General features: G+C 36.5%; 1 protein-coding gene across 1 annotated transcript in view; it reads right to left on the reverse strand.

Annotated features, from left to right (window-relative positions):
* Window positions 1-446: 446 nt before the first annotated feature.
* The window catches only part of LOC149792500 (uncharacterized), a 55636-nt gene continuing 34235 nt past the window's right edge, over window positions 447-21847 (reverse strand). Inside the window, exons 5-12 of the mRNA XM_089969582.1 lie at window positions 18442-18483; window positions 17965-18015; window positions 16194-16274; window positions 12741-12848; window positions 11751-11807; window positions 9289-10830; window positions 5289-5498; window positions 447-2209 (exon numbers count right to left, since the gene is read on the reverse strand). Coding sequence (XP_089825708.1) covers window positions 447-2209; window positions 5289-5498; window positions 9289-10830; window positions 11751-11807; window positions 12741-12848; window positions 16194-16274; window positions 17965-18015; window positions 18442-18483 — 3854 coding nt within the window. The remainder of the gene's footprint in view (window positions 2210-5288; window positions 5499-9288; window positions 10831-11750; window positions 11808-12740; window positions 12849-16193; window positions 16275-17964; window positions 18016-18441; window positions 18484-21847) is intronic.

The following is a 21847-nucleotide window of genomic DNA, read 5'->3' on the forward strand; positions in this document are numbered from 1 at the left end:
TACGATCTACATCGGTTTCTCGACTGGACAATAGTTTTCTTTTGTCTTTAAATAAATTGCATCAGAGTAAATCACGCATTTCTAAGAGTGGAATATGACTATTGTCTTAACGTATCACTCCATAAATATATTTTCTTTGTTTAACATAGCCCTATATATTTATGCACAATAATTTTTGTTAAACATTTTGATGCTTTCATAACGCGTACAAAATCTCCAAATTTATCTCACAGCACACCTGTTCCCATTCTTGACCTTGTATACTGACTGAAACCTCAATCGTGATTGAGTTACCAAAACTTCTCAGCTACAGATTTTCGCGTCAGCCACAGTGTTGTTCTCTGCGATTAAAACGACTGGCAGCTTAATCTTTATCATTCAAAATCTTAATCCTTTTCAGGAAAAATCTTAATCTGTATCAGGAATAAGCGCATGAACAGCAAGCTTTACATCAAAGCTTCTCTCGCTTCTGCTGCTTCCGCCTTTAATTCTGACGCGTTAGGGTCATTGGGACTTATAAACATATTAGCAACCCTTTGCAGTTCTCGCGTCTCTGCTAAAGTGTCTGGATCAGGAGTAGTAGGTGTTGGAATTGTTGAAACTGTTGTAGCTTCAGGTGTTGTCATGGCAACTGTGCTTGACGAAAAGTCGAATGTGTCTGTGGAGTTGCTTGGCACAGTGGCATTTATACTGTTTAATGCCACAGGATCGATGGTGGTGTTATCAGTGGCGTTTATGTTATCAAGAGCAGTTGAATTGTCGTTCTGCAATTGTAAACTCGAGTTTTCTCGTTGGGTGGATATGCTATGGTACATAGCAATAGACTCGTTGAGTGATGTGATGCTTTGGTTTTCAGTTAAGACCGAATTAGTGTCATTTGGTATAGTTAAATTGTACTCGCCGGGCGCTGATATTGAAATGTTGCTTGAAGCATTCTTTGTAGTTAAATCGAGTATTGGAGTTCCAGACGCATCTGATGATACATGGTCATTAGGTATGGTATAAACATGTAGAATAGTCTGGGTTTTTTCATTTTGTGCCATTGAAAATTGGCCGTTGAACGCTTTTGGACCTGGTATAATCAAATTGGGCACGACTGTATTGCTTTTGTTTTGAGTACTATAGCTGATTACGTTTGGCGCGCTTGGTCCTGGTTTAATAATGTGACGGTCTGCAGACCTGGCATTTTCTCCCCTTGAAGATGTTTTAGGCATTGTAGAGTTACCAGGTAAAAATGAACGAGAGTTGTACAGTAGGGTAACCATACCTTCATTCGTGTGGTTATATTTAGTGTCGAGCCAGCTTGATGCAGTTTTGTTTTCTATGTCGCTGGATAATGATGATAATTCAACAATGATCTTCTCAGTTCTCGGTGTGTTTGAATGGTCACTAGCGGTATCTGTATTGTTCGGTCCTGATTTTCCAATCTGAATTCTAAAACTGCTTGACAAAACCGAAGATGCAGCCTCACCACTGCTGTTTGAACTTTTAATAACAATATTTGCTGGTGTGGCAGTTGGTGGTGGAGATTGTTGCCGATCTTCGTTTCTTCTGTTCGTTACAGCTGCCGGCGTAGAGGGAAAGAGAAAAGGCATAGATGGCGTTATTGGAGTAAATGGCTGGGCTTGATTGTCCATCATGGACAATTTAGGATGTGATGCTCTGTGTATTCCTCTGTTATTCACATCATTAAACATTATAATAGGTGGAGTGACCTCGTTTAAGGTACCCGTCCAATCACTGATAATTCTATTTACACCTCTTGACGATACAATAGGTCTTGGCACAGCTGTTATCGATATAGGCTTAAAGTTTTCTTTAGCAAAAGAACTGTTGGAAATGTTTGACCCAGATTGTGATTCTACCGTAGATGCCGAAATATTACCATTAGATGAAAAATACTTTGATTCTAATTCCGCCAATGGCTTAACAGTGGTCATGTCTACCTGTGTGGAATGGTTTACTGCCTGTTCGCCTGTTGTCTCCTTCACAAAAGTCGTAGGCTTTTTGCTATCAAGCTTATCCATTCTTGTTAATCCTTTTAAGTCAAGGAAAACTGTTTGGCTTACTGGATTACCGGAGATGTTTATTTCTGCTGCAGTTAAGAATGCATCATTTCCAGTCTTGATGGATGAGGCATTAGCTGTGTTCGTGAGAAAATCAGTTTCCCCTTTTTCAACTTTTTCTTTCACTATTTGCATAACTGGTACTGAAAAAAATATCGGTAAAAAATTATTTTCAGTGCATAAAGACAAATTTGTTTTCTAGGACTAGCTACTGCTGCTTTTAAGTTCTAAAGTTTAGCTGAAATAAATAATTTTTGTTTCGTATACTGTAAAGCAGATATTTAAAGGAAGGAATAAGTGATATAGCTTGTATTTGTTTTGATTTGCGGTGATATGCTACCGAGCAGAAATGAATAATTGATATTATATGTAATTAATATTATACATAACTTTATATCATGATGTACCAAAGCAAACAAATATCGACCAAATGTATCCTTTGAAAGAGAATTAATTTTGTAGATTGGCTTAATCAGGCTTAATCATTTAAATTTCAAATCAGTTTAATTTCTTCTTTGTAAATGTTCACGATGACTTTGGCCAATGTAAATACCGATACTTCCACCAATCCCTTTTTGGCATACAACTCGCTCTTTTCTTACATTTCTTTGAATATACAAATACATAAACACGCCTTTTTGCAACTTAAATTGCATTAAATGCATGTAAGTGTGGTAGTTGTGACAAACGAGCACTGGGAGTCCTCACTGAAACTAACCTGCAGGTCCCAATCCCAGATAAAGCAGGGTATGGCTTTATTCTTTGGCTAGCGCCCTAGACCAGTAGAACAGGAAAATAGACCTATGACGGCAAGAGACCAAGCGCGCAAGGCTGATAGGACTTTTTTCTATCAGACTTGGGCATTAGCAAAGGAAATGCGCCAGTACAAGCTGAATCGTATATGCATTACAGAAGCCAGATGGATAGGAACAATGAAAAGAACACTGGCCACAGGAAACACCATACTATGATCAGGAACCCATACTTACTAACATCGAGAAGGCATCACGCTGGTTATAAACACAACCAAGCAACACACTTCTACAATAGTAACCAATCAAAGAACGAATGATGCATACTAGTCAGCACAACATTTGTTAAGATATCAATCATCACCTGCTGTACCCGTCACAGAAGACGCTGATGATGAGGAGAAAGACCTTTACATGACAGCTTGCACTGTTGAAGCAACACCAAGGCATGACATACTATTCATTGTTGGTGACTTTAACGCACGAGCAGACTCAGGTAACACAGACTGAGAGCGGTTCATGGGTAGACAAGGAATAGGACCAATAAACGACAATAGTGAAATACATTTTTACCTATGTGTAAACAGCGACCTTGTTATCGGAGGGAAGCTTTTCCAGCATAAGCAAATCCACAAATGACATGAAACTCTCTGGATGAAAATACAGAAAGACATCTAAGCCATGTACTGATCAACGGTTAGTGGTGTCACTCTTTGCAAGATGTACGAGTCAAGAAGCATGCTGATGTAGAATGCGATCATAATTTGTTGGTAGCCAAACTTGCCATTATACCGTATAAGGCCAGATTCGGGGACAAGAAAACCAACGCTTGCCAAACCTGAAGACCCCAAGGACTACCAAGAGTTCAGTATAACCGTCAACATCAAATTTCAGCATACACCGCGACGAGACAGAAACAGCTATCCATCTTTTCAATACAGTCATGAGAGAAAGTGTATATAATGTTTTCAGCTATAGGAAAGCGTATAAAGACGACTGGATCTTCCAGGCAAGCAGGAATGTTATTGAGGAAAAAACAGATTAAGAAACTCTTACGAGAGATAAAATCACTCAAACGGAAAGATAGGATTTTCCAAGAGTACTTTAGCAATGACAGAGAAGTAAAAAACCAACGCGAGAAGAAGCAAGCAACACCACTTTGAAAAGCTAGCTGCAGAAGCAGAACAAGTAGGAGAGAGACAGCATATGAAGAGTATGTACAAAATCACAAAGGAGACTACGGAATAGGACAGACCTCTGAAGAGTGCAGCTTTGGACATACTCTTCGACCAGAGGGAGAAAATGGCAAGATTAAAAGAACACTTTCAAAAGGTTTTGAGCAGACCAGATCCACATCTCACAGCCTTTATTCAGGAAGCCAAAGAGGACCTTAACATCAGCTTACAGGACATCACTGAGAAGGAAGAAAGAGAATCCACCAAAGTCCTCAATAATTATAAAAGCTCCTGGTGGAGACAGCATCTGCCCAAAAGTTATTAAGTTAGAAGATACAGAAACACCAAAGATCCTGAGAGAACTATTCTAAAAGATATGGGGGAGCCAATAAAGCTCTACCGCGTGGAACACCAAAATCATCGTAAAGTTACCAAAAGGGACGGCCTTGGGGATTATAATAACTGGAGTGGCATCACCATGCTATCATTCACCAGCATGGTCTTCAGAAAAACATACTCAAGAGGATCACCGTCGAAGCTGATGTCCTCGTCAAAATGAAACAGCCTGATCTTACAGACATTGAAATGCTTTTCGACAGCCTTTACTACAACTCCCTCTGGAAAATACTCCGGTTTGCAGTGTAGAGTCATCTGCGCGACATCAATCTCAGAGATTGTTTTAGCATTAACGCAGGTGTCAAAACATACTGCATCCTTTTCCACTATTCCACATGGCATCGACTGACTGATAAAACAGAAAAAAGTCCGAGGCAAAAGAGGAACTACGTGGACCCTCACTTCATCCCTAGAAGACCTCGACCACGGTGCTGATATTAGATTGTTTTTAAGTCGGTATATGCATATACAAGAAAAGACAGATAAACTCTGTGAGACAGACATAATGAGGAAAAACCATAAAACCCACGATCATATAACTGTGAATAAGGAACCAATAGAGGATGTAGAAGAGTTCACTTGCCCAAAAGGACTTGAAGGAACATTATGGAGAAAGAGACGAACGAATGCGGCCTGACAAAGAACACAATTACACAGAGAGTTGCGGACCATTATCAGTGACGCTTTCGCATCGCCACCTAAGACATGAGGACAAATAAGTGAGTGTATCAAGTGGAGGTTGGGTTTATGAGGCATAATGAAAGCTTTACAAGATTATGAAATAAAATGGATGAAGATAATGTTCATCAATCAGTATTCAGTAATGCACGTAACTATAAGATAATGATACTTTGTACGCGCATCATTTCGAAACATTTCATGGGTATGTGTTCACTTACCTGTATTGAGTGCCTCTGTATTGTCTCTGCCACTTGTAGTGGCTCCTGTGGAAGACTTGTTCATGAAAATGGAAAGCATTTCACGAAGGGCATCTTCTATAACTGTCCGAAGTGTCTTCTTATCTGTGTAAACCAAGTCGGGATTTTCTCGTGCGGCAGATGTGATGTTCTGGATGGCATTATGAACGTTTTTCTCGAATATTGTCAAGCCTGGAAATATGTATTGTAGTAAACAGTAACTGTTTCTTATTACTTCACATCACATTATACAGTAACTTTCATCTTATGAAGCTGACAGGCAAGAGAAATACAAATATGAACAGCAATTTAAAGGTAACGTGAATGAGTTAGTTTTGCTTGCAGTGATTCTTTCATAATTTTCATTGTCTGCGTTTCTCATCTCGTCGTTTATCATTAACGTTAACATGATCAATATCGGCAAGAAATTTTACCAAGGAAAATGTAGGCGAATTTTTAAATTTTAGTTTGATTGCCTGTGAACGTTTAAAGAGAAGCGATACATTTAAATGTCTGTAATAAGGCAAACTTCTATAAAGAACTTTTTGCTTTGTTTTACCAACACTGGCCTCTATCCAATAGCATACAAGAGCAAAAAAAAATAACGACACTTTGATAAATGAAGTCAAAGTTAACTTTTACATAAATTTTTAACGATAAATTATGTTAATGTTGAGGAAAGATAAATAATTTTGTTAGAATAATCTTATTATCAATGAGTACAAAATATTTCTGACAGTACTAGACTATAGCCTTATTGTCAATGAATACAATATAATTACATGTTCTGACAACAGCAGACTAAAATGTTATTGTCAACGAATACAATATATTTTATATGCCGACAGTAGTAGACTGTAGTCTTATTGTCAATGAATGCAATATATTTAAATGTTCTGACAACAGTAGACTATAATCGTATTGTCAATGAATACAATATATTTTATATGCCGACAGTAGTAGACTATAGTCTTATTGTCAATGAATACAATATAATTACATGTTCTGACAACAGTAGACTATAATCGTATTGTCAACGAATACAATATATTTTATACGCCGACAGTAGTAGACTGTAGTCTTATTGTCAATGAATGCAATATATTTAAATGTTCTGACAACAGTAGACTATAATCGTATTGTCAATGAATACAATATATTTTATATGCCGACAGTAGTAGACTATAGTCTTATTGTCAATGAATGCAATATATTTAAATGTTCTGACAACAGTAGACTATAATCGTATTGTCAATGAATACAATATATTTTATATGCCGACAGTAGTAGACTATAGTCTTATTGTCAATGAATGCAATATATTTAAATGTTCTGACAACAGTAGACTATAATCGTATTGTCAATGAATGCAATATATTTTATATGCCGACAGTAGTAGACTATAGTCTTATTGTCAATGAATGCAATATATTTTATATGTTCTGACAATAGTAGACTATAATCGTATTGTCAATGAATACAATATATTTGTATATGCCGATAGTAGTAGACTATAGTCTTATTGTCAATGGATACAATATATTTGTATATGCCGACAATAGTAGACTATAGTTAATTTTATTAAGATATTACATATTTTGTATAGAACGATACAAAGTTAAATTGTAGTTACGGTTAGTGTCCATTATTTTAATATAGAACATAGGTGTCACAGTGAGAAAATTGTACAACTAAGTTTGTTTCGGGTATAGTTCTGGTTTTTCAAATATCTAGATCATTTTCACTTGGACAGGTAAGGTTCAATTGGTAAAGGGGGGATATGCAATCGGAAACAAGAATGTACACAAACACCGACTACCTCAAAAGCGACAGAAAGTTTAGTTGAACAAATAAGATGACTAAATAAGATTACCGCAATCGGAACATGATAGCCACATGTTGTGACCTTGAACTCAGAGCCAATGATTATTATATAATAACTTGTTTATATAATAACTTGTGGACATGGGTATTGTTTCATAAAAAATAACTGTAGGTTTCGGGTTTGTTTCTTTTCAAATAGCAGAATGAATAAGAATACAGCTAACTGACTAACATTATATCTCGCTATGACCTTGTCTTTGGGGGCAGGCGGAACGAACGATTATGTGAAAAACTTTATTCTCCAACATGGCTGTAGAGAGCGATCACATGCCCTAGGATAGGAAACATCCGGGCCTCTCCTAGTTCTTGTTCAAACAAAAGTTTTCTTGATACAATTAATAAGTTGCCCCCCACCCACCCACCCTTTGTCGGTCCTGATTGTAAGACGTTTACACATGAAACAAAACTATGCACGGAATCACTGAAGTAATTCTGGACACTACACTAGAGAAAATCGTGATAAGCAGTAGTACCATGATACTAACATCCATGTGGACTTACTAGTACACCCATAAACTTGTAAAGTCTCAGGATTCAAATTTCCAAATCCAGTATGGACAAATTAATAATGTATTAGCTGTATATGTTATGATTTAATATGAATTAGAATTATTAGAATATATATTGATACATACTATTGATATTAAACATTATTAGATGTTAGTCACGGTCACGTATTTTCAAAACTAAAATAAGTTTAGTCTTCCAGAAGCCGTTAAAATACACCGAAGTTATTCTAAGGCAATCACCAGGTCCAACCGTACATTTAGTGAAATCATTTAAACTCACCTTCATATAACTTGCCCATCTTCAATCAAAAGGACTAAAACGCGTGTGTGCAGCAATCCAACACTTAGCACGTTTAGACACATCAAAAAAGCAACATGTCGAGCCACCAAAAATTTAAATGATTGGAAGGGACTGGCTTCGTAGGTATCACAGCAAACAAAAGTATCCTTGCAAAATGTTAAATATAAGAGTCCTACTAAAAATATATTCGTGATACTTTTGCCCTATTAGCAGCTGAATTAGTTTAGAAAAAAATGTGCATACCTTTATACTGACTAGATTTAATCAATCAATCTATATGGGACAAAAATGAACTAAATAAATAATTTACTTGCCAGAACCGAGTGACATAGAAATTAAAATTGTTAAAGATTGATGCAGATTGAAGCATTATAGATCCATACATTCCGTATAGCAAAACAGATCTAGAGACACTTCGATGGCTTACTCAGGAGTCCTCAATCTTTTTATTGAAACATCTTAATTGCGGGTGCTCTATTCCCCGCCCCTTCCCGGGAAAATAATCAGGGCTCGTTTCCAAAAATATTCAATAAATGCATTAATACAGTTTGTTTTTAAAAAAAAGTAAACCGTTCATGACACTATATACAGAAATTGTATACATTTTACCACTTCCGGGAAGCCATAGGGATATATGCGAAATTCATACCCTTTTGTGGATATGGACAAGCACAAACTATGGTGAATTTCATCCAATAGTTTAGGAGCAGATATAGATACAATCAGACAGGCGGACAAACGGAGAATTTGACAATTTTCTTAACTCTAAGTTATGTAATACAAATTGATCCTATTTGCTAAATAAACGCTTACAAGTCGTTCGGTGGTCATAATAATACTCCAAAGCATATCAGTGAACATTTACAATGATGCGCGAGTATGCGTCCTCTCGCCAGACAAACTAGTTGTGTGGGGGTTGGGGGGGTATTTATTTGTAAATGTTTGTAACAACATACAGAAGCCAGGGAGAATGTATATCACATTCTTTTTCAAGAGACTCGAAGGGTTTCTACTGATAGTATTTATTTGTATTAAAATTGTTAAAAGATTTGCAATGAGATGTGATTACACGGATAACTACGCCTTAAACTCTATGAAATCAAGCAGAAGGGCCAGTTCACATCTGATTCTGCAGCAAGTGAAAATTCCAAACATAAAATCTGCAGGTCTGAATATCAAGGAAGCAATGTTCGCGTGTCAGGTACTATTTCAATATTACTTCAGACTAAAATAATTGTAGCAATAACACTTGTTATATGTACGGAGAAAGCACACAAAATTTAAATACCTGTCGGTCCACTGCTGGCCCCAACCTCCTGATTGTGGATCAGTGTAGACGGCATACGAATTGAACTAGTCTGGTCTCCCACTGTGGACGAACTCACGTCACGAACATTGTGTCCGTTACTTATAACTCCTTCCAACACGTTTTGCACTTCGGTACGTAACCGCTTCCGTGCTGCTCTCGCCGAGTTTTGGAATACTGCATTCTCAGTCACGTTTGCTCTTTGTTTTTCGTGGTCAGCCAAAACGGATTTTTCACGACCCAGAATGGATGGAAGTACAGGATGCAGATGTGCAGAAATTACTGGCTGACCCGACTCTCCAGTAAAAGTAGAGTTATTTATGCTCAGAAAAGCCTTAGACTCAACGGCTCCATGATTGACAAACTTGCTGTTTGCAACATCTCTACTTCCAGCACCTACTAAGTCCACTGACTGCACAGATATATCGGTGAAGGAAGTATTCATTCCAGTTTGTGTTTTCGCACCGGCAATATCTTCATTGACGCCTGTATTTATAACTGGGACTTTTGACGGTTGAATTGAGGCAAACGTTGAGACAGTTACTTTACTGGCTTCAGCACCATTTGCTTCACTTGCCATACCACGTTCTGCAGGTATCCAACGGTGAGCAACAGGAAAGTCTCCTTTGACAGTTAAACCTCCATCAAAACTGACATTGCTAGCCATGTTTTTCGTGTTTTCTAATCCATCAAACTGTGGTGCATCAGCAAGCGGTTGTACAGGAATCATGTTGGCAAACTGGTCGGTAGCCTTTGCGATTCCATGTAATGTGTTTGTAGCATCCAACCTGACATCAACTTGTAGTGGTTGAAGCATGTCACTGACATTCCTAAATATAGAGTTTATATTGTTCATATTACTCATTGCCGAGACGTTTGCGACTGTCTGAGCGCCATCTGGTAAGCGTATTGCTTCTGATCCAATATCCTGATTAGAAGCAGCACTCTTGGACATATTATTAACAGTATGATTTCCGGATTGGTTACCAAGAACGTGCCTCGCCCCAGTGTCGACGTCATCCAACCCACCTTGCATATTAAACTTTGGTCCAAGATTCTTTGAATTTCTCGGCGTATCTGAATCTACAACGGCACTCATGGTTTGTACTGCCATGGTACTAACACCAGGTTGTGCAACATTAACTGGGGATTGAATGTCGGTGACCTTAGCTCGTACAGCTGACCCCATCTTTCCCTTGCCGGTTTCAGCAGTATCAGATACGGCAACCCGCTCTCCTGGTACAGAATCTAATATGTCAATATTCATCGATACACCAACCGGACCACTTACTCCACTATTATTTACACCTCCCGACAAGCTAATGCCATTGACTAGAGTGGTAGTTCTCCTTTGGGTTGGTATACTAAGCTGCCTTCTTCGGATACCTGAAAGTCCACTATTCTTCAACATATTGATGATTTCGCCAGATGGTCTTGACGATCTGGCTATAATGCCGGATGAAGATAAATTGGCCCTGTTGAGTACAACGCTTTGCAAATGTTCTGCAGTCGAGGAGGATGTGTCTATATTGAAAAATACGAGAAAATATTTGATTTAGGTGCACTGATTTGAAGTATTTCGATTTCCAGTTTTGTTATGTCTCTAATTGTCATTATGGCTACTTATGTGTCCTGACTGCAAGATATGCAAGTGTCTAAAGTAATTAAAGATGGGACATTTTCTTTTGTGTTAAAAGACAAAATGAGACGCTGCCATATACATTTTGTTCCAGTTTAACTTAAAACTATTAGTTTTGTCTTTTATTGTTCTCAGTGGAAACGACCTCCGAAGATATTCTTTATGTGGATTCTTACTTGGCAAATTGTATTTGTGCTTCAATATTCTAATTAATTTTAAAACATGCAATCAAACAACTAGCATTTCTGAGCTGCGCTCGTCTTGAAATGATGTTCTGGCTTCCACTGGCTCTGCCTGAATCAAAGAAATACTGAGTATGACCACACTTTGAACAAACAGCACCATTATGCAAAGTGCTTTTGAACCATTTTGTCATAATAAGTTTAAATGTTGAACTTGAAAAATGACTTATGTTGTAATTTCTAGAGCTCTTAGTACCTTATTATGAGTTGGTATTTTTTAGCATATATATATATATATATATATATATATATATATATATATATATATATATATATATATATATATATATATATATATATATATATGTGTGTGTGTGTGTGTGTGTGTGTAGTTTAGAGACTTACTCAACACATGGATGCGGGGTCGACCATATGTGCGTCAAAATGAATGTCACCTTTGCCCAAGCATACAATCTTATCTTTCGTGTGTAAAACGTCTGCGGATAAATTTTGGTTTGAAAATTACCAAGACAAATTGTATACGCGACAATTTTATACGACAGATGTCACGTACGAAAAACTGGGACAAACAATACCACATTGTGACCCATAAATAAACTCACCTGTGCGTTGTGGTGGCTGCATAACTATGGTGTTTTGTGTCCTACCCGGTTCTGCCGCTGACATGAAAATAAAGTGAGCATGTGTGAGTCTACGTATATTGGAAAAATAACGTCGTTGCATCAGTCAAAAAAAAAAACAAATCAAATAAAAAGGTTGTCAATATTTCAAATTTCATCTGTATTCTGTTCTTCGAAGTAAACAAGGTAAGATTCGATGTAATACTTTTCTGGAAGCAAATTATTTACCGAATTAGAACAAAAGAAAACTAACTTTTGATGACCTATTGCTCCCAGGTTATTAACTTGAATGTACTGTACTTTTTTAATTACTGCTTCCCGACGAGTTTCATGAGATTTTTTACAAAGATAATAGTGATGAACAGTTTTCTATGCCTTTATTTACCTACCATCTGCCGAGGTGGACTTTTAAGAAAGAGGCACTAAAAGAAGTTATGCAAAATACAAACAACCTTGAAAAACTCGGCCCGAAATCACCACTAGCAGCTTTCTCACTCTGTACTGGGGGTGATGGTTGGAATCATTTGATGTCATTTGCTTTGTACAGACATGCACAAACAAAACTCGAATGTCTTTTATTTTTGCATTCCATTTCTAACCGGATTCATTCAACATTTCATGTAGTGACCAAGCTTGCACTCCATGATCAATAAATATATGTGTATGCAGGTAGGTAAATATGCAGGTATGTCGGTTGGCCCGTATGTATGTATGTATGTATGTACATACGTACGTACGTATGTACGCATGCACGCACGCACGCATGTATGTATGTATGTATGTATGTATGTATGTATGTATGTATGTATGTATGTATGTATGTATGTATGTTGCATGTATGTATGCATGCATGTATGTATGTATGTATGTATGTATGTTTGTATGCATGCATGTATGTATGTATGTATGTATGTATGTATGTATGCATGTTTGTATGCATGCATGTATATACATAGGCACGAGATACAATACATAATGCTGGGGTCTCTGGACGCGGCATACTGGGTCTCCTGGCGGCATTCAAATTATTCAAACTCAATGGCGAAGAACCACTTGATGTATTGGCGCCAGAGTTGCGGGCTGCGGTGAGAGAAATTTATAAATAAAGCAAATTTAAGGATGAAGGGAAACATTGGGTTTTTTCTTCATAAATATTTGTATGACTAGCACTAAACACAGACACACAGAGATATATATACATAGATACATACATGCACGCACGCACGCACACAGACACACAGACACACATACGTACACACGCACGCACGCACACACACACACATACATACATACATACATACATACATACATGATGTATACATACATACAACATTCATACATACATACATACATACATACATACATCTATGCATACATACATACATACATACATACATACATACATACATACCTCGGATTCAGCCAATGTGGGTATGTGAGAAAGCTTGCCAGTAGCTTCTCGTGGGTCGGTGGTTCTTTTAGAGGTTTTCCCGGGTTCTTCCTCCACCATTAATACTGGCCGCCATGTATAGCCTATCGTGTGCTGAAAAATGGCGTTTAACCCCACAACAACAGCAACAACAGCAACATACATGCATGTACACATACATACATACATACAACATTCATACATACATACATACATGCATGTATACATACATGCATGTATACATATATACATACAGGCATGTATACATACATACATACATACATACATGCATCCACGTATACATACATACATACATGCATGTATACATACATACATACGCACGCACGCACGCACACACACATAGACACACACACATACATACATACATACGCACGCACACACACACATACACACAAACATACATACAGACATACATACATACATACATACATACATACATACATACATACATACATACATGCATACACACACATACATACATACATACATACATACATACATCAAAGCAAAGTGCATATTGATCAAACTAAAGCAAAATACGCATTATACAGAGGTCAGGCGTAGAATTAAGATGTAGGTGGTATACATCTATATTACCTTTGATAACTAATTTTGACTTAGCAACGATTTTTATGACTATGATCGTGGAAAAAAAAAAAAAAACGAAATGTGCTGAATATACTAACTGGAAATTGTTTAACAAATTTTAGACATACATACATTGGTATTATGATATCGAATGTTGCGACGCAGTGAAATTATCTAGTTTGCTTAGTTATATCACCACAACTAAATCTGTCGGAAAATCGGCTGAAAATAAAATCAACATACCTTTGGTATGTTATGAAAAAAAACAGTAGGGCTGTACAGAATAGATGAGTAAAAACTAATGTAGACGGGTATCGCTAAATTCAAGCTATAATCTTAACACATTATTATTTATTGGAACCATTATAATATTTGGCTTTGCCTAAAGAGAATAATAGACACCTGTTTAGAGTAGACACATGTCCATAACGGACACATGAACACATGAATGCTTTGAACACTCATGCAAAACAATTAAATATATATATTAATTTTCCACTGAAATAAATCTCGGTGAAGACTTCATTGCTTGTTTTGAGGGTAAATTGTTTTCAAATTAAAAATAAAAACTCGAGTGTATTATTTCACAAATTGAAAGTAATCGGACCACTTAAAATAAGACTTGATAGTATTAGTTTCAAGATTTCCAACATTACTGGACCTTTCATGTAAGACGTCTGTTTCAGTTCTCTTTCGAGGAATTTTTTGAACTGTTCCTGTCATTGTTTATGGCAAAGTTAACAAAGGGCATTGAACTGATACGGATGGTTGATGGATAAAACAGTGTCTTACGTCTCATACATCTCGCCTCACGCTTTCTCCGTGCTTTCTGTTTTTGCAACCTATTCTACAACATATGCAACGTTTAATTTATCACAAAAAGTTTTCACAACGGATTGCAATTAATGTTTTAATATACAGTTGTGTTGTTTGGCAAACAGGGCTTTTTAAGTGCATGCAAATTAGTTATTATTAGCACCAAATGTGGCTGGTCCAGTAATTTTTTATTTATTTATTAAAACAATACGTTCGAGCCTGTCTATTCATGTTGTGGTACATATTTAATTTGTGACAATATAACCCTCAACTCAACTATTTAAATCTTCATTTTGATTTATTTTACTGAAAATAATTAGATTTAAATTTAAGTATGTTGCATGTGTTTTCTCTCTACACATGGTTTCATTATGGTCAGGTGTTCCCTCTAAACAGGTGTTAGTTATGGTCATTGGTCTCTGTTTAAATGACTAAAGCGAAATAATGTCTCTTGAAAATTAAAATAATTAGTTTTTGATTGTAGGTTGAATTTTACAATCACCCTTTCTTTAATTTTCTTGACACTTTTTTGCCAAGAGAAAGTTGACCAAACATATTTCCCATATTTTTGCAGTGTGTGCTAAAAGGTACGTAATGCTGGTGTATGGTTTTCATTTTAAGCCGATTTTCGGACAGACGGGTTTTTCTGTGGTGACGTTGCTAAGCAGCCATTCAGCTTCCATCTCGTCATAAAATATAAAACATTTTAATGCCTTTCTGTTGTGTGTTTTTGTTTTTTTTTAATTTTGCGATTTAATTGTAAAGCACGTTTCATCTTTCTTAACTATGATTATAAAGCGACAGTTTTCAAAAGTATTGTTTAACGGGAAATAGGAACAATAGCTAATACAGATTTATGTCAACGATTGTCAACGATTTAGAAAGTCTACACTTGAACTGCATACAAGTGCAAACAATCACGATCTGATTTTTGAAAATATAAACAATACATGATTAAAAGACTGCCATGCTTAAAATTTAAATGAAAAATTACTGAAGCATACATTTTTATTGCATTTACAAAATAATAATAAATACCATACATTTTATTTCAAACTTAATCAATGACAGTACATTCTGACACTTTTTCTGTGCAAACGAAAGCCACTGGAAAGATGTTACTGCGAAAAAGGTTACTGTACATTTCAAGTACAACGTAATCAAATAGCGTTCTACTAAAAAAAGGTGAAATAACCAAAGGAACATTAGGAAAGCCATGTATTAATGCCAAATAAAATTTTGAACAATTCCTGGACGTAAGACATACAAACGAAACGTGTTACAGAACATACGTACATGTTTGTTAACTTCCAACTTTAAAACTGATTCTGTTAAAACAAACGAATATGAAGGGTGCAATGTATAACCTGGTGAAATCAAACTGACAGAACAACAAGCAAGCATGAACGCCGATTAAACATACCACTGTATTAGTTGTTAGGTAATAAATGTGACGTCATATTTTATCCATGACTACCTTCAAGTAAGTTGAGGTATGATTTGTGAGCAGGTGTTTAAGCCTTACTGTTTACAAAAGTAGCGGACGCATATCAGCGTGTCATCATGGTTACCTGCTGTTCCTGCTAGATTCCGCAAATGAGAGAGCGGTGCAGTCGCAATGCGACGCCCTGGACCAATCAGCTGGCGTGCCCCTGGAATGAAGTATGCAAAATAACTTGAAAGGATCTGTCAGATACTGCTATATGCTTTATAAAGTGCGGCGTGGGTTTCGTACAGTCTGGTTTGGCCTGGTCAAACATGTATTGGTCTTCTCTGAATGATGCTGTATGTAACGGCGTTTTAGAAGTTGTGGAATTAGAATATACCATGTCAGCAAGGCGTAACCCATTTTAACATATAAATTGTCAAACAGTGAAGAAGAAAAAGAAATGTGTTAATTTTAATAACACAGTTAAATGAAGATGTTTTGATTACGCATTCCATACTTGAAACATACGTGTTATCTTTGAAATGCATTCACTTTCTATACATTATATTAATTGCGCGGGGGTGGGGGTGGCATTTTAACTCAAAATGTGATTCATTTTTAATATATAAGGTGATTTATTTTTATTTTGAATAGATTAAACGAATCATACAAAATATGCAGGACTTTGTACTGGATTTGGTTAACGTTATCGACATACTTTTCAAAAACTAAAAGAAAGCAAAAACATTTCAAATGATATTTCTGATAATTGTTAGATTTAAAAACAGAGTCCTTTTCGTACATCCCTCAAAAATGAGTGGCACGAATCTATATTCGAGAGAAGCACATGGTTATTATGCGAATCTGACAAACAATGGGATGCGATCATCCTGCAATAAATAACTAAAAGAACCCTGAAACTACCAATCGTTAATACCCCGTGACGAGAGCATAGTTGGCTCACAGAACTAGCATTGTACATCTATCCGTCCCTCCAATTGATAATCTGACCCTGGTTAAGTTCCCATTTCCCATCACGCACGTTTGGATGCAGGGTCAAACAACTTTGTGTCAATGCCTCTTAATAAGTGCAACACCATCAGTCAAACTAAGGTCAGTGTAACCTATATTTCACAGTAAATCTGGTTAACTTTTCGTTTACGCCAGTTTCACACAGATTTTTTACTGCAGGGTTATTGTTTATTATGTGGATTCTTTGGGATGGGTGAAACACACCACAACGAAAAAAAAGTCAGTTTCATTTATATTTCACGCTTCAGTCACATTAAATTTGGTGCAATCTGATTAAAATAAGAACTCGACTATCCTTCGTGAAGATCCAACAGCGACCGGTTAGTGGTCATGTTCTGGTGACTATGTTATTAATCGGTAATTTTATCAGCCAATCAGATATCTTTTATCTTCGCGTTTGGGAGACAGAGCAGTATGGCTGAGGAGCAACAATGTGTGCCGAACGATATGATTCACACATTCAGATTTTTGAAAGCAACATTTCCATTGGCTACTTCAAATGTCACCAGAACTTGACAATTAAGTGGTCGATGTCAGATCTTCACGTTCGACAGAAGGGATCTGGTTTGAACAAACTAAGTTTAGCGTCAAGAACAGCTTCTCGTGAACTCTGTCTGAATGCAAGGTTATGTAGATCTGTGCTTGGATGCCTCTTCGATGAATGTGACATCCTGCTACCAAACGTAGCGTGATATAAAGTTCAAGCTTCGGGTTACTTTTATAAAAATTTGATTCATTCTTTGCTTCAGGGTCATGAAACTCTCTGTATGGACATGTCTTGGTTAAAACAACAATCTGATATCGCCAACTGATTACAATGAATTATCCATAAATGGACACTTTCAAAGGTAATTAAACTTCGATATACCCTTACCACTTACCCGGCATTAGCTGCAACGTTGTCGTTCCATCTGCATGTGGCAGGAGAAATCCTGAATGACAAGAGGGAAGCAAAACAAATAATGTATTGTAACATACAAGTTCTACAAAATACTGGAAGAGAGAGAGAGAGAGAGAGAGAGAGAGCGGCGACGTCCGATTGTTAGGAGGACGCATTAGGTAACAGGAAATCTACATTTACATATACCAGTGCTGCGTACTGAAACTCTTGTCATCCCTACATTTTCTACATTATGTGTGTGTGTGTGTGTGTGTGTGGTCAGTGTGGGAAAAGTTAGTATGTATATGTGCCGGACCAACCGGGGACCTTCCATGACGTTATATATATATATATATATATATATATATATATATATATATATATATATATATATATATATATATATATATATATTCCGATACTCCTCTGACAATATCTTCCGGCAGGAGAAAATAAAAACGGGACGTGATTCACTTACCAATCAATCTTGGGTTTGCTCCTCTAGTTGGTGAAGCTGGTCCTTAAACGAAAACAGACAAATACCAAAATTGAGAGAGGAAGAGTAAGCCTACAACATGCTTTCTGTATAAATTATACGTTCAAAGTTTATCGTAAGACTGAACTGCATTATGACAATACTGGTAGGAGGTCCCCTAACTCAGCCCACCCCAACCGATGTTTCCCAGTAAAATGCCCTAGTGCAGACATTTATCCCAGATATTCAACTGGAGTAACTTTTCTCAAAATCAACTGTACATTTCATTTTCCATCTTGGAAATCTCTTTCTGGGATTAGTTTCCTCCAACGTGCAGAATTCCTCTTTTGGAACATAGTTCCTCTCCGGTTTCAAATAACCGCACCAGCAACTTGGAACTGAATTCCTCTCCAGTTTCAAAAAACCACACCGGCAACTCTCGCCCATACCCTTCGCCTTTTAAAACGTATCAACTGACTCCGTGAACATGTAGTGATGAAAGACAATTGATAACGTCATGGAAATATTTTAATTTTCTGTGTACAAATTATAATTCTCCGTGGTTACTAATGTCTACACTGCAAAAGAACTCGTCGTTAGTTGTGTATCTTAGAGACTGACCAATTCATTTTCGACAGGAAACCAGGAAACTGGGACTTTGGGGGAAGATCAAACATTACAGCCCCCAGATATTTTTCGAATATTCTTGCTCTGGTTTTATATTTAAAAAATTGGTAGTGTCAATTTTATTAGTTGGAAAAAATAGACTATACTGAGGCAGGCGATATTTTTAATTTAAAAAATATGGTTCTAAAGAAAACTGTTAACCCACCTCTAAATAAATGGATTGTCCCTTAACTAATATTTTCCAGATAGCAAATTTCGTCGAAGTTTGTATGATTTAAGTCACTTGTCCTCTCCAGCGACCGATTATAAAAGTTACAAAGCACATAATATCATAAATATATGTTCTTAGACGAGGTAAACATTTTCATGGAAACGCTCAAAAGAAAATGTCACTGCATTCAGGCGTTAGTCTAATTTTTCTCTCCTAACACTTCATTTCCGATGCCTGGCTTTAAAAACCAGAGAACTGTATCATAAATATTAAATTGTATAGTATACCTCGCCTCTTCCACAGTAAATGGGCCAATATATAAAATAACATATGAGATTTGTTTGTTATACATTTTAACCAATCCGGTGATTTGTTTTACAAGATAATACCAATATAAAAATTGTTTTGTGGTCTTACCCATGATCAATTTACTAAACTTCTGACACAAAACACAACAAATGACCAAAAACTCCCACTTTTATGTAATAAATTAGCATTTAAATTTTAACATTATTTCTAATATATTTTACTCTGTGATTTTTAAATTTACATCTATTTTTATTAGATTCAGTGAACAGGTACATATATTTTCGTTACATTGACGTAAGTAGATATGTGATGAGCAGTTTTTGGCTTACGACGATTTTCGTGTAAGTATACGCCTGTTGTTTGCTACTAGCATGCAATGACAATAAAACTATATCTTAATATTGCAGTACTGGTTTAGTTAACCTTAACCGTTAACTTAGAAGAAAATTAAATAACGTCCGTCCCCCACAAAAATTTCCTGAATTAAAAAACTTATTGTGAACACGTTCACTTGTTTGTATATGTAGACATGAACCTTCCATGAAAAGTAAATGTAAAAATAGTGTGTGTGCGTGCGTGCGTGTGTGTGTGTGCGTGCGTGCATGTGTGTGTGTGTGTGTGTCGCAGTAAGAACTGTAAAATAAAAAAGAAACATAATTGCAGCTAACAAAGACATAAGGTATCAAATTCTCATCATATAAACCAACTTATTTTTTAACTTTAAAATGGCAACAGGACGGTTTGTAATGTACACATTCTAGTTAATGAAACAAAATATACGTAAGCTTACAATAGCCATTCCAAATTTAGTGGGACGAATGTTGCATGCGGGGGGGGGGTGACGGATGTTACAGTCAGGGGACTGACATTATTAGTGCACAAGCAATGCACATCACAAATTAAATGAAGTCATCATATATTATTTCAGGAGCAAAATCAGCAAAACCACTTCAAGACACTTCAGTTAATGATTTAACTATCAATGAAGAAAAGGGGAGCAACATTTTGGCATGATAAGACGGTTCAAAGTGGGGGACGTTTTGTTTTGACAGATATTACTACTTGAGAGACAGTGGTGATGAAGTTAACCCATTTTTTTTAGTAGACAAATAGTTATGCTGCACAGTAAAAGTGTAGGCAAAGTTTCAGCTGTTAGTCAATCATAAATAAATCGGAAAGCTGAAAAGACATCCAATTATTTTGAGACCATCCATGGAAAAGTTTCACGTGATGGACTTGGAGGTATAATTAAAAGGATAGCATCAGCTGCTGTAATTCGGGATAACAACTTAGTAATTTCAAATGCCACTGAACCAGCACACTTTTGTAATAAGAACTTTAAAAGTGTTGGTGCTTCATTCAAATCCAGGCAAACCGTTTTGCTGCGAGTTCAAGAAGTTTCCATTGTGTCAGGACTAGATTGTTCCAGCGCAACTTCAGCCAAAACGTTGACTGGGTCTTGACAACTGCATTACGTGTGAAGCACAGTTGTTAATCAGTTGCATGTTGTACTGTGAAGGATGTAGAAATGCGGGTGAATGTATCAACAAATTATATGTTGAAGAGAAGAACAATAGAGACCTACAGGCTGTTGATGAAGTTGAGGAAAATGTCCGATTTGAAGATGGGCATGCTGGTTTTTTTTTAAAAAAAAAAAAACAAAACCCAGTATATCACCCTTCAGTGAATGACTTCGTTGCCATAACATTTGATAGAAGACATTGAACAGTTTGCTAGTTTTCAAAACTTTGTGAAATATAATGAATGCAACATGATAAATGTAGAATATCTGGAAAGAAATCAGTATCCAGATGTTCATGACGAATCTTGGAAGTCATAATCTGCTATCATCTGCAAATTAAATGCTCCACAATCTTGGCAGTCATAATCTGGTATCATCTGCAAATTAAATGCTCCGCAATCTTGGCAGTCATAATCTGGTATCATCTGCAAATTAAATGCTCCGTAATCTTGGCAGTCATAATCTAGTATCATCTGCAAATTAAATGCTCCACAATTTTCTTATGACTGAAGCTAGAATGAAATGTGTATTTCTTCTTACATAAAACAAGTCGAAGCTATTAACAGGGTACCTGCTTAAGTTAGCTTTACATGAAAAGTGAACAAGTAAATAAATGCATGGGCATAATGATAATGAAAGTTCCAGGGTAAAATTACCCGTGTAGTCTGAGGGTACCCGAATTGTTGTGCATTCTAATGGATGCTAAATCTGTTTTGTTTAAGTTGCCTCTTTGATCCTGG

Source organism: Sinohyriopsis cumingii, chromosome 9 (genome assembly GCF_028554795.1).
Source record: "Sinohyriopsis cumingii isolate HCF-2022 chromosome 9, ASM2855479v2, whole genome shotgun sequence".
Taxonomy (NCBI): Eukaryota; Metazoa; Mollusca; class Bivalvia; order Unionida; family Unionidae; genus Sinohyriopsis; species Sinohyriopsis cumingii.